At 36.8% G+C, this 13,753-nt stretch overlaps 1 protein-coding gene across 3 annotated transcripts in view; it reads right to left on the reverse strand.

The window, feature by feature from the left end:
• Positions 1 to 1,380: 1,380 nt before the first annotated feature.
• CCDC50 (coiled-coil domain containing 50) overlaps positions 1,381 to 13,753 on the reverse strand; it is a 76,850-nt gene continuing 64,477 nt past the window's right edge. For 2 of the 3 annotated variants that reach the window (XM_066347945.1, XM_066347947.1), the window contains 6 exons: positions 8,925 to 9,040; positions 8,212 to 8,256; positions 7,995 to 8,099; positions 6,164 to 6,243; positions 4,517 to 4,611; positions 1,381 to 1,549 (listed from right to left, as the gene is read on the reverse strand). In XM_066347945.1, the coding sequence (XP_066204042.1) occupies positions 1,530 to 1,549; positions 4,517 to 4,611; positions 6,164 to 6,243; positions 7,995 to 8,099; positions 8,212 to 8,256; positions 8,925 to 9,040 (461 nt within the window). In that variant the 3' untranslated portion in view covers positions 1,381 to 1,529. The remainder of the gene's footprint in view (positions 1,550 to 4,516; positions 4,612 to 6,163; positions 6,244 to 7,994; positions 8,100 to 8,211; positions 8,257 to 8,924; positions 9,041 to 13,753) is intronic. The other variant, XM_066347946.1, reaches the window with a different exon arrangement.

Raw genomic sequence — 13,753 nt, forward strand, 5'->3', positions numbered from 1 at the left:
CTGACTTTAAAAACTAGTTGGAAAAATAAGGCAAACTGAAGGCATTTCCCAATGGGAAAAGAATGGATTAAGGATTTTTTCTCTAGTTACCTATGCATTTATTTCCTAAACAAACACCCCACTAGAAAGCCAAAAACATCAGATTCACACAGTGAAAAGTAACAGGCAGTCAAGCTGAAGGGATATTATTAATATAGAGACATTACTGTATTTTTCACTCCATAAGACTCACCTGACCATAAGACACACCTAGGGTTTTAAGGAGGAAATTAAGAAAAAAAAAATTCTGAACCAAATGGTGTGTTAAAATATTTAATAAAATACCATATTTTTCGCTCCATAAGATGTACAGGCATTTTCCCCTCCATTTTTGGGGGAAAAAGGTGTGTCTTATGGAGCGAAAAATACGGTAATTTGTGTTAACTATTATAGGAAAATAAGTATTTCCGTAAGGTTAGAATTTAGACAAAGACTAGATTTCCTGAAGAGGAGTTTAAAGGTCTTGTATAAAGGATCCAATGACTGTATATCAATAATGAATGTGTAGAACCAAATACATACATAAAGATGCACCTTATAACTTCAACTTCATGTTGCATTAACCTAATTACTGGGGAATACATAAAACATTTTTGAGAAGTTGCCAACAAATACTATTATGTTTTTTAAGCAATCTACGGCCAGAGAGAATGATGAAATCCTCACTTATAAATACATCTTCCCGATTCCATCTGCCTGGGCTATGTAACTAAATGTAAAATAAAAGAAGGGATAGAGAGTTTTAATTTTCAGTTGACTTTACACAGACCTGAGCTAAGATATAATAAAATTAAATTTTTCCCAATAAATACTAATAAAAGGGCAATGCCCAGAGGCTTCAGAAGCCTGGCTATTGACAAAGCAATAGCAAGGAAGTGTTCGAGAATAACAGCTAGGCCAATTTGCCCTGGAGGGTAGAGAAGGGTAGGCAAAATCTCTATAGTCTTGGTAGTCAGAGTAACAGATTTCAATTGTTCCACATGTGGTCTTTGTAATATTTTATGGTTGTAATTTTTTTCCTGAAGAGTACAATAAAGCAAAACGCTAGCTTTTAATTTTTCATACACTAATGTACCCAAAAAAACTATTTATATTCTTTTCTTCTGCATTTCATCCAAACATTGTTTTACCTTGATCATTATCTTTACTAAATTCTAATTGCTAAATAAAGCCTAGTTCCTGGATACCAATACTGTACGCCATACCTAAGAAAAATGGCATTTTACAGCTCTCTTAGATGCTATATCCCAGGAAGCATATGCAATATAGAGGTGGTCAATATTCAGAAGCTAGATTTTCTTGTACTGCCCAAGTGATTAGAAATAACCAAAACATTTGAAATGCATTAAAAATTATTTATGGTCAGAAGAACACTTGAGGATAAATCCCAGAAATATAACATAGGAGGAAAAATTAAGTGCGGAATGCATGTGTATCATCCAGTAATATTTGCTACAGTGAGTCCGTTTTCAAGGCAGATTCCTAGGTTTTTACTGCTTATAATGGAAACCTAGGAAAGGGAGAAACAAAAGAAGAAACATCATGATTAAGAAAAAAAACCCTTTGAAACTAAGCAATTTATAGATTCAATGTAATCCTTATCAAAACACTAATGGCATTCTTCACAGAACTAGAACAAATAACTTTAAAATGTATATGGAACCACAAAGATCCTGAATAGCCACAGCCATCTTCAGAAAAAAAGGACAAAGTTGGAGGTCCCACACTACCTGATATCAAACTACTACACAGCTATCGTAATCAAAACATCATGGTATGGGCATAAAAAACAAACAAACAGATACATGAATCAATGGAACAGAATAAAGACCCAAGAAATAAACTCATGCCTATATGGTCAATTAATCTATGACAAAGGAGTATTGACAGTCTCTTCAATAAATGGTTTTGGGAAAACTAGACAGGTACATGCAAAAGAATTCAACTAGATTACATATATAAGAATAAATTCAAAATAGAATAAAGACTTAAAAGTAAGATTCAAAACCATAAAATTCCTAAAAGAAAAATAAGCAATAAAGTCTTTGACATTATTTTTTTCAATAGGTATCCTTGGGCAAAGGAAACAAAAATTAATAAATAAATAGGACTACATTAAAGTAAAATGTTTTTTCACAGCGAAGGAAACCATCAGCAAAAAGGAAAAAACAACCTACTGAATGAAGAGAAGATATTTTCCAGTGACACATCTGTAAGGAGTTACTACTTAAATATATAATAAAGACAAACAACACCAAGAAAACAATCCAATTTAGAAATAAATGGGCAAAGGACTTGTATAGACACTTCTCCAAAGCAGAGATACAGATGGCCAATAAATAAATAAAAAGATGTTCAACATCACTAATCATAAGGGAAATGAAAATTAAAACAATGAGATATCACTTCATATTTTTCAGAATGGATTTCATCAATAAATCAACAAACACCAAGTGCTGGCGGGGATGTGCAGAAAAGGGAACCCTCGTGCACTGTTGATTGGATTGTAAATTGGTGCAGCCACTATGGAAAACAGTATGGAGGCTCCTCAAATAACTTAAAAAAAATACTACCAGAGCCAGCAACTTCACTTTTGGGTATTTATCCAAATAAACCAAAAACACCAATTTGAAAAGATATACATAACCCTATGTTTATTGCAGCAGTATATACAATAGCCAAGATATGGAAGTAACTAAAGTTACTTCCATCTACAGACAAACAGATTAAAAACTTGTGGTACATACATACAATGCAACAAGAAATCTTGCCATTTGCAACAACATGGACGGACCTAGAGAGTTTTATGCTAAGTGAAATAAGTCTACAAGAAAAAAATAAATGCCTTATGATTTCACTTATATGTGAAATAAAAACAAACAAAATAAAACAGAATCGAACTTATAGATCCAGAGGACAAACTGATGATTACAAGATGGGAGGAGGGTGAGAAAGACGGGTGAAAAGGGTAAAGGGGTTAAGATACACAAATTGGCTGTTATAAAAAGTCATAAGGATTAAAGTACAACACAGGAAAAATAGGCAATAATATTGTAATAACTATGGTGTCAGATGAGTACTAGATTTATCAAGGTGACCACTTTGTAAGTTATACAAATGTATAATCACTATGTTATATGCTTGAAACTAAGATAACATTGCATGTCAATTATAAAAAATTTAAAAAAAGTTTTAAATCTTGAAACTGTTTTATTTTCCAGCTCAGATAAAATTATTTATTCTCATTTCTTTGCATTTTAAATGAATCATGTTTTCTTTGTTCTCGATTGTAACATATTTACATTTAGAATCAATGTGTTATTTTAATATTATGTAGCAAATACTTCGAGAACAGGAAGGTGCCCCTTTTTAAGTAATGTGGGTACTGTATTTAGTTTAAGAAAAATTTTTACAAAAGACAAAAATCATGAGCTACTTCCAGTTAAACCAAGGATGATAAAAAAGCCACCAAAGAATGAAAATTATAGTATATGGGTTGTTTTGATAAAGTCCAACTAATCCCATCTTTTAAACAATGTGTTTTGTCTTATTCTCAATGTTGGATAACTGTCAGAGTGAAGGTGGATGGGTGAAGAAGAGCTTTTAAAAATACAAGTGACTAGCAATCATCTTCCCCTCAAAATCCTGATTTAATTAGTCTGGACTGGCACCTGTACACTGATATTTTGTAATGACTGCAGGAAAAAAATATTAAAGATGTCTGGGAAGGCTATTACTATATTTGGAAAAGAACAATGAAAACTTCACCTAAATCTTTGAAGAAACCTAACAAATAATTGTTTATTACAATTAAAATCTATTGTAATCTGCTTTCAGACATTTTACTTATATAATCCTGACAACACAGACACTATAAAAATCACCTCCATTTTTAGATGAAGAAACAAATATAAGAAACTACTTTTTCATTATCTCATTTTACGACTATCTTAAAAATATACACATCAGTATAGAACGCATATGCAGTGAAGGACAATTACAGCCATTTCTTTCATTTTAAAGATCTGGTCTAACTTAGATCTCATGTTATGTCTTCGTTTTCCCTGCCCCATTTCTCTCTGCAAAAATGTTTTTGTGTGCTCTGTGTATGTATGTGTGTATTTTAGGCCTTGACTCTATGTAAATAGAGTCCTGGGCAGATGGTACACAAGAGCTAAAATAGAAAAATCCCAGTAGACCTAAATGGTGAACACAGTCACCCTTTAAGAATCTTCTGAAAGCAACGAAATCTCCCTGCAGGAAAATGCAAATATATAGAAAATCTTGCATTCCATTTCAGGTGTTTTGTTTCTGTATTTTAAAATTTTTAGTTTTTAATAAATGAAGATACAATGTTCTGCTGGGATAGAAGAACAGCTTATTTTTCCACTCTAGTGATCTGTAAGATAGCACTTAATCTTTCCACCATAGAATTATTTAAAAAGATCCTAAAGTGACCATATACATTTTTGCTTACCTTTCTGAGAGGACTCTGATTTTGAGAAATGACGTGTGGAATTATGCTGGTTTGTAAAATAATCCTCCGCATCTGTCATGGCAGGTGGTGGCGGCCTAAAGAGGAGGCTGAATTTAGAGATGTTCTAAGTCGTGGGGACTACAATTCTACTCACTGATCACATGGTAAAAATAGCTTTGGTACAAATGACAAGTCAGAAGGTTTGAGAATTCTCATTTTAGTTCCTGGCCAGCTGCATGACCTTGGACAAATTATTTTATCTTACTGTTCCTTTGTTTTGATGCACATAATTCAATAAAATTACATATTTCTGGACACCCGGTATGTGTGAGGCACTGTGCTAAAGACTAGAGAAACAAAGATTAATGAGGTGTGACCACTCTTGCTAATGAAAACTTTACTTTGTTTTGGTAGTTTTTAGAAACAAAGACAGTAATAGAGAAAGTTAAGAATGGAAGGGGGAAGGGGAAGGGGAAACAGAGACAGGGGAGAGAGGGAGGGCAGCAGGGGAGTGGGAGGACAAGAGCGGAAAGGGAGGGAGAAAAGGGACACCGTCAACATACAAAATTTACTGCAAAGTTCCTTAATCCACTAGGTGGCAAAGTAGAGCTTAGAAGAGGAAAAGGAAAAGGCACTCATATATATCTGCAACTTTCCATGTTAAAAGAAATCACTGTAAAAAAATAGGGAAATTTTTACTACTCTAAACTTTTCTTACTTTAATCACGTCACGTAACACATGGAAATTAATTTAAGCATGTGTAAGTGTCAAGCACACACCAATGTGATCATGAACCATGATAAAAAATTAAATCTGAGATTTTACTTAGGAAAAGGTTCAAACACATCTCTTCTTAGCTGAGGCATCAGTTCAGTGAACCCAAAGAGAAAAGCTGGTCCTAGAGAAGAGCACATCCTTCCTTTTTCTACCCCAGCTTCTCTGAAATTCCCCATCCTCCTGAGGTGACTTGTTCAGCTCAGTTTAAGACTGGAAACAAGTGTGAGAATCCCCTGTAAGACCTGACACCAACTCCCAACTGCAGGTGCTGGATCTGCTCTCAGAGGCACAGCATCTCCTCCCTCACCCCACAGTCAGGGGTCTTACTCTCTGCTGCAGGTGCTGGATCTGCTCTCAAAGGCACAGCATCTCCTCCCTCACCCCGCAGTCAGGGGTCTCACTCTCTGCTGCAGGTGCTGGATCTGCTCTCAAAGGCACTGCATCTCCTCCCTCACCCCGCAGTCAGGGGTCTTACTCTCTGCTGCAGGTGCTGGATCTGCTCTCAGAGGCACTGCATCTCCTCCCTCATCCCACAGTCAGGGGTCTCACTCTCTGCTGCAGGTGCTGGATCTGCTCTCAGAGGCACAGCATCTCCTCCCTCACCCCACAGTCAGGGGTCTTACTCTCTGCTGCAGGTGCTGGATCTGCTCTCAGAGGCACAGCATCTCCTCCCTCACCCCGCAGTCAGGGGTCTCACTCTCTGCTGCAGGTGCTGGATCTGCTCTCAAAGGCACAGCATCTCCTCACTCACCCCACAGTCAGGGGTCTTACTCTCTGCTGCAGGTGCTGGATCTGCTCTCAAAGGCACAGCATCTCCTCCCTCACCCCGCAGTCAGGGGTCTTACTCTCTGCTGCAGGTGCCAACTTACCGTGCTGGCCTGTCAGTCTTAGAACGGTGAGGTTCATCACTGTCTTTTGACTTTGAGTGTGCTGATTTAGCTGTTTTGGGCTATAACAAAACAAAACAAAAGAGAAACATATAAAAAGCAGCAAGCAAAGAAAAAGATTAGGGTTAGAAAATATCTAAATCATGTCAAACTACTTACTATCCTTTAATAATTTCAAGTTGCTTACATTCAGTCGAAGAACATAATATTTATGTTCTTTTAAACATTTTATGTATTTTAAAATACAACCAGTGAGAGATTAAAAAAAAATAAAATAAAAAATGATGGTCACAAAAGTATGCTGGAGGCTGTCAATGTAGTCAGATGAGTGGGCTAACCACACACAAACATGCTTTCCCACGGGGTGTGCCTGGCTACCATTTTTAATATAATAGCTGTACAGCAGCTAACAAGAACTGGTGGGCTCGCAGAGTCTATGGAATCTAGGCTTGTGCTTTTAACCTTATTTTTGAACACCTGACTTAGGGATGACTTTCAAGCCAGAAAACTAAGGCACGTTTCAAGGCATCTTTTCCAGAAGCAGAACTGAACCAGCACCAGTTAAAAGAATCTAGACAGCAGAGACATTCTGATCCTTAACAAAATTGTGGCCTTCCTCTCTCCTGATTTATAATCCTTAAAAATACCTATTCCTTCATAGTCGGGCTAACAAAAAAACTGAGTAACTCCTGGACGATTATTTGTGGCTTAATTAATGAAGAAGCATTTGGGAACCTTTCTAATAAAAATGAAATAGGCTAGGAAAAATCCTGAATTACAAGAGAGTAAAAAAGAGGGAGATGAGTATAAATAATCAACATGGAAATAATACTTTTCATTGGCTTCTAAACTGAGAACTAAGCAACAGAAAATAGAACAATACTATTATCATGGTTCCTTTATCTATATCTTCTTTTTCCTCATATCCAAGAATCAGACAGGACTGGAGACCCAAGGGAGGAATTTGTTAGAGAGAACAGGTGTTACATAACCTAACTGCATCCTGCCAGGTCTGGTACAAACTCCCTCCCTAGAAAGACTCTACTGCATGAACTCTCCTCCTCTGTTGTTCTTCCATTATGCTTTCATCAGCCAGCTTGACCCTCTATTTGTTAGCTGCCTACAACCTGTCTTCTGGTCTACATTCTACACTGTCTTTGTCTTTTCCTTTAAGTCCAGAGACATGCTTTGCACACTGTAACTAATGAGTCAAGTCTGTTAAATTGAATCTGTAATAACCATATGCAACAATTAGATTACTTTATAGTAGAATGAACTGAGGTCACTATTTTCTCTCCCAGTTCTGAATTAATAAGGGACACTAACAGGTCAAGCTCATGCCAGACAATTCTTACACGCTCACATAAGCAATGATTGCTGGTGACATCTGTCAGCCTGCCATGGAGCAAGTTATGTCAGAGGGAAGAGAAACAACGGGTACATAATCAGGAATGAAACACAGCATCAGTACACAGAGAAAGTACAGGGAGGAAGAAAAGGCCACTGTGGAAATGTGAAAGCATGTGAAAATGCTACATTCTCCAAGGTAAGTACAGTAACCAGAGGGCACCCGCATCTCAGGTGGTCTTAAAATGAATAGAACGAGATTTTGAATCTTAGCAGTAACTTTTTACATAGTTTACTTTCAAGAACTTAATATTTGTATAGTGAAACTTTTATAAGACAGATTCACATATGTGATACAGTATACCCTAAATATTTTCAGAGCTTACCGTAAAAGCTGAGTCCCCTTTACATTTTTAATTTTACTTCTCATTCAAACACAAAAAGCAAACAAAACAAAACACCCTACCTTCCAATCGGGGTCATGCTTTCTTTTGTCCAGTGATGATTTCTCCCGCTCCTTGGCTTTCTTGTAAGCTTTTTTTTCTTCAGCCATTAGAAGTCTAGCAATTTCCTACACAAATCCAGTGCATATTGTCACTGATGGCAGAGTTGCTGGTAGAAAATTATTGAAGTATTTCCTAAGAATATTGGCTACACAAACTCATTACCTAACACGAACTCACCTCATCCTGGGCTACCTGAGCTGCTCTCATGTCCACCTGGGTAGCCTACAGTATAGAAAATACAAAAAAAAATAATAATAATTTAATTGGATTCTATGCTGTCCTTTTTTTTTTTTAATCTTACATAAAAATAGCCTGGCCTGTGGTGGTGCAGTGGATGAAGCGTTGACCTGGAAATGCTGAGGTCGCAGGTTCGAGACCCTGAGCTTGCCTGGTCAAGGTACATGTGGGAGTTGATGCTTCCAGCTCCTCCCCCCTTCTCTCTCTCCTCTCTCTCCCTTTCTGTCTCTCTCTCTCTCCTCTCTAAAAATGAATAAATAGAATAAAAATAAAATTATAAAAAAAAAATCTTACATAAAAATAAACTGGTTTTTGCAACTAGTTGTGATTAACATCCGTTAAGCTGGTAACGGTTGGTACACATTCACCAGCCAGAGTGGCGTCTGTTTTTACCAAATTCTTCAGCAGATTCTTAAAGAATTATCAGAACTCTATAATGAAGAGACAGGGATATGGAGTTCTATTACTAATGTTTACTCAGTAAATAAAACTAAACACTCTATTCCTGTTGTTTTAATTTTTCCACTGAAAAAACTAAAGGTATTTGTTTCTCAAAGTGATAAAGGACTGTAATGTCTATTATATGATCTCAAGAATGACTTAATTCACAAAAATCCTTATTCACCTGAACTTCTGCATTAAAATTTGCTCACCAAGATTTCTTCTTCCTGGAGCTTCCTGGCAATTTCAGCGTCATACCATTCCTGGTCCCTGTGGGTCCCTCGTGAGGGAGCAGATACAGCTTCCTGCATGGTTCTTGGCTTCGTTCCTAGAAAAAAAGTCAACATAAGAAGGCAACTGAGTTTGTTTTCTAAAATGTTGCACAGTTTAAGGTAAAACAAACAAACAAATCTCTAATTTAAAATTTACCTTTATTATCTAACACTAACAATACTGTTGCCAAAATTCAGCAGAGGGTGCACTTGAAATAATTTTTTCCCCCAGACATGGAAGTGGAGATGCAGATCATTGACACTTAAACAAAGTCACGCACCAAAATCTGCCTGGTAAACCTCTCTCTCAGTTTCAAGAGCAGGAAATCAGGTAAGGAGCCCTAAGTGGACTTTTGCGAAATTAAAATAAATAAAAAAAAGTCACTGAAATAAAAAGAATCTAAAGAAAAGAAAGTTACAGAGCTGAGGTTTAGGAGAGGCTAAGCTGTCAAGATGGGAGGAAATGAGGGGCTCCCTCCCTGTGCCTCAGCCTGGCATCCCTCACACCTCAGAGGGAACAGAAACAGCCTGGTCTGGGTTACGTGATAGTTATCTGCCAGCCCCTAGTGGTCCAGACACGACTTCTGCTCTGATGGTCAAAAAACCCACTTGCAGTTCCTTCCTATAACTTTGATCAGTTTAATGTTGTTGCTAAATTTTATGCAAGATTTAACATAAAAGAAATAGAAAGCACAATGACTAGAGTTCCATTTCTCTGAGAAAGGAATTGGTGGGGATTTGTGGGGAATTCTTTTTATTTGGAAATTTTATATGCAGTACATATTTCTTTTGTAACTTTTAATTAAGTAAATGCTAATGCTCATTTCAAAGTTGTGGATATTTCCCTTTTTGTACCTTTATAAATTATAACTATTTAACAATGTGAATGCATTGTATTCAGAAATAATAGAAATGTTTAATGCAATCAACAAGCTTAACCATCTGAAATAGTGAATTTCAATAAATGAATTACTGATGAGAGAACGCAATTTCACTCTTGCCTATTTCTTTATATCAGTGGTTGTCAACCATGGCTACATACCGGAATCACCAGTGGTAAAAATCCTTAACCAGGGATTCTAATTTAAGTAGTCTATTAGAGATCTGGCCTTTAGTATTTTTTTCTTCTTAAAAAAAAAAGTCTTTAACAGTTGATTCTTATTTGCAATTAACATATGTCTATCAAAATAACTGTACACTAAACGATTTTATTAAAATACCTCACCACATTTAATTTGCTTGCTTTAAACAAAAAAGAGAAAAGGAAACACATGAAAATACAACTAAATTCTAGACAAATGAAGAGAGTTTAAGTTATCTGGTGAAGCCTTTCTTTGAAGAGCTTTGCAGTAAATCCTAAAGCCACAGGTTCATCTGCCTGTCCCACCAAAAAAAAAAAAAAGACTAATAAAACATGGTTTTCTTAGCTTCAGTCCTGTTAGTACATGATTACCAGAATACAGAATCCACTACAACTTCATGTCATTTCTAGAGCTACTGAATCTATGCCAGCCTGGCCCAGTTTTAACCCAGATTTCTGAGTAGAGTCACAAAACAGAAGCATACTCCTAAGAGTGGACCATATTTAAATGGAATATAAACCTCCCTGAGTTATGATTAGTGTGGTCGTAACTAGAAAGGAATATTTTAGGTAAAATAAATAAAATTATATAAGAAAGTTAGTATTGGGCAAAGTCGGTTGCTATACCATATTCCTATCTAAAGAAAATGACACTTCAATGAGCAGCCCAAAGCCTTGCTGAGGACGATTGAAAAGATCACACTTTCGGCTGTTCCTTCAATTTTGCCTTCCAGTGAAAGAACCTATCCGATACACTCAGATTTCAAGACACTACACTTTCTATTCCATTATGCCTCCCAGGCTACACTACAGAATTAACTGAGAAAATGTTTTAATATCTATCAAAGACACTTGAAAGGCATTCAAATGCAAGAGTATTAATTGGCTTGACAGGTTGAGAAGATTGTGACCTCTTGGCAGTTAAAAACAGAGTGATACATAGATCAAAGGAACAGACTAGAAACTCCAGGGGAGGGAAAAACACAACAACCTGTAACATATGAGCATTTGCAACAAAATAAGCCAAAATATACAATGGGGAAAGAACAATCACTTCAATTAATGGTGTTGAGTAAAACTAGACAGTCCCATGCAAAATAAAAGTGAACCACTATCCCCTACCATACACAAAAATTAACTTGAAATGGATTGAGACTTGAACGTAACCTGAAACCATAAAACTCCTACAAGAAATCAAAAGGCATTTAGATCCTTGGCATCGGTCTTGGAGATGACTTCTTGAATACAACACCAAAAGCAAAGCACCAAAAGAAAAAATAACAAGTGGGACCGATAAAACTAAAAAGCTTCTGCACAACAAAAGAAATCACAACCATAGCAAAACCAAAAGGAAATCAGTGGAATGAAAAAAAATATATTGGCAAATCACACATCTGATAAGGGGTTAATATCCAAAACATAAAGAACTCATAAAACTCAATAGCACAAAATATATATGGGATTAAAAGGGGGGCAGAGGATCTGACGTTTTTTTTCAAAGAAGAAATACAGATGGTCAACAGGTACATGAAAATGTGCTCAACATCAGTAATTAACGGAAAATATAAATCAAAACACCTGTTAGAATGGTTATTATCAAAAAGACAAACTATAAGTGTTGGAGAATGTGGAGAAAAGGAAATCCTTTTGCACTGTTAATGGGAATGCAAATTGGTGCGACCAGGAAGAAAAAGTTTGTCCTAACCAGTGGCAGTGCAGTGGATAGAGCGACCTGAGATGCTAAGGTCCCAGGTTCGACACCCTGAGGTTGCTGGCTTGAGTGCAGGGTCACTAGCCTGAGCATGTGATCATAGACATGATCCAGTGGTCGCTGGCTTGCGCCCAAGGTCACTGGCTAGGCTGCATCCCCCCCGGTTAAGGCACGTATAAGAGGTAATCACTAAACAACTAAAGTGCCACAACTACAAGTTGATGCTTTTCATCTCTCTCCTTTTCTGTCTGTCTGTCTCTCTCTTACTCGCTCGCAAAAACAAACAAAACAGCTTGGATGTTCCCTGAAAAATTAAAAATAGCATTACTATATTATCCAGCAATTCCAATTCTGGGTATTTATCTGAAGGAAATGAAAACACTACCTCAAAAAGCATATACATGCACCTGTCCATGTTTACTGAAGCACTGCTTACAGTAGCTACGACATGGATATAACCTAAGAGCCCACTTGATGGATGAATGAATAGTAAAGGAGATGAGGTATACTGTCACACACAGCTTAACAATGAGGATAGTTCTGAGAAATGCATGGTTCAGTGACTTTTATCACTGTGAGAACATCACTGCATATACTTATACAAACCTAGGTGGTATAACCTGCACACTAGGCTATATAGGTGTAATATATTGCTCGTATAGCATGTTAACTGTGCAAAACAACACAAGATTAAATCAAACATAAGAGAAGATATGTAATCAAGAAACAAGGAAACCATAAAATGTATGAGGCTGCTGCTGGTATAATAGGATATACTGCTTTACAGCAAGGGTCTTTTTTTTTAGTAAGTAGAAAGAGTACACTCTAAAACAATGAGAAAAAGTATGATAAACATGTTAAGCCAGTAGCAGAGCTGGTTTTTTTTTTATCATTTTCAAGTATTGGATATTATGTAGAATATACGTAACTGTATGTTATACTTTGACAACTGGCAGCTCAGGTTTATTTACACTCACATCACCACAAACAGCTGAGTACTGCCTTGTGCTCTAACACTAAGATGACTATGTCACAAAACAATAGGAATCTTTCAGCTCCATTGTATTCTTATAGGACCACCATCTGATATACAGCCAGTCATTGACCAAAATGTCCTTACTGACTCTTGACTGTGTATATATAAGGTTTCATAGAAAGTGAAATCTTGCCATTTGTAACATACCGTGCATAGACCTTGAGGATTGTGCTAAGTGAAATAAGACAGAGAGCGACAAACACTATGTGATCTCATTTACAAGTAAAATCTAAAATGCACTCAGATACAGAAAACATATTGGTGGTTTTCAGAAGTGCAGATGGAGGGAGTGGGGAAATAGGCCATCTTAATAGGGTGTCAAAAGGTACAGACTTCCAGTTAAAAAAAAAAGTCATGGGAATGTTACAGCATTCTGATTATAGTTAATAATATTGTATTGAATGTTAGAAAATTGCTAAGTGTGAAGATCTTAAAAGTTCTTATCATAGACCCAAAAACCTGAACCTATGTATAGTGATAGGCGTTTACCAGACTTACTGTAGAAATCATTTTGCAATACATACAAATATCAAATCATTATGTTATACACCTAAAACTAGTATAATGTTGTATGTCAACTATATCTCAATAATATTAGAATTTGAGGTAATATCTCCCTGAGTCTCAAATATATAGGGAAAAAATAGTTTATTTGATCTCTTGCTATATCATTGGAACTTGCGTATCTCATTAGTAGAAATCCCTATCACCCAGAACAGGGCTGCCCACTCAACAGAATGCACCCTCTATAAGAGGTGAATAGAAGGCCCTGGCCGGTTGGCTCAGCGGTAGAGCGTCGGCCTGGCGTGCGGGGGACCCGGGTTCGATTCCCGGCCAGGGTACATAGGAGAAGCGCCCATTTGCTTCTCCACCCCTCCTCCTCTCCTTCCTCTATGTCTCTCTCTTCCCCTCCCGCAGCCAAGGCTCCATTGGAGCAAAGA

The sequence above is a fragment of the Saccopteryx leptura genome, chromosome 8 (assembly GCF_036850995.1).
Source record: "Saccopteryx leptura isolate mSacLep1 chromosome 8, mSacLep1_pri_phased_curated, whole genome shotgun sequence".
Classification (NCBI taxonomy): domain Eukaryota; kingdom Metazoa; phylum Chordata; class Mammalia; order Chiroptera; family Emballonuridae; genus Saccopteryx; species Saccopteryx leptura.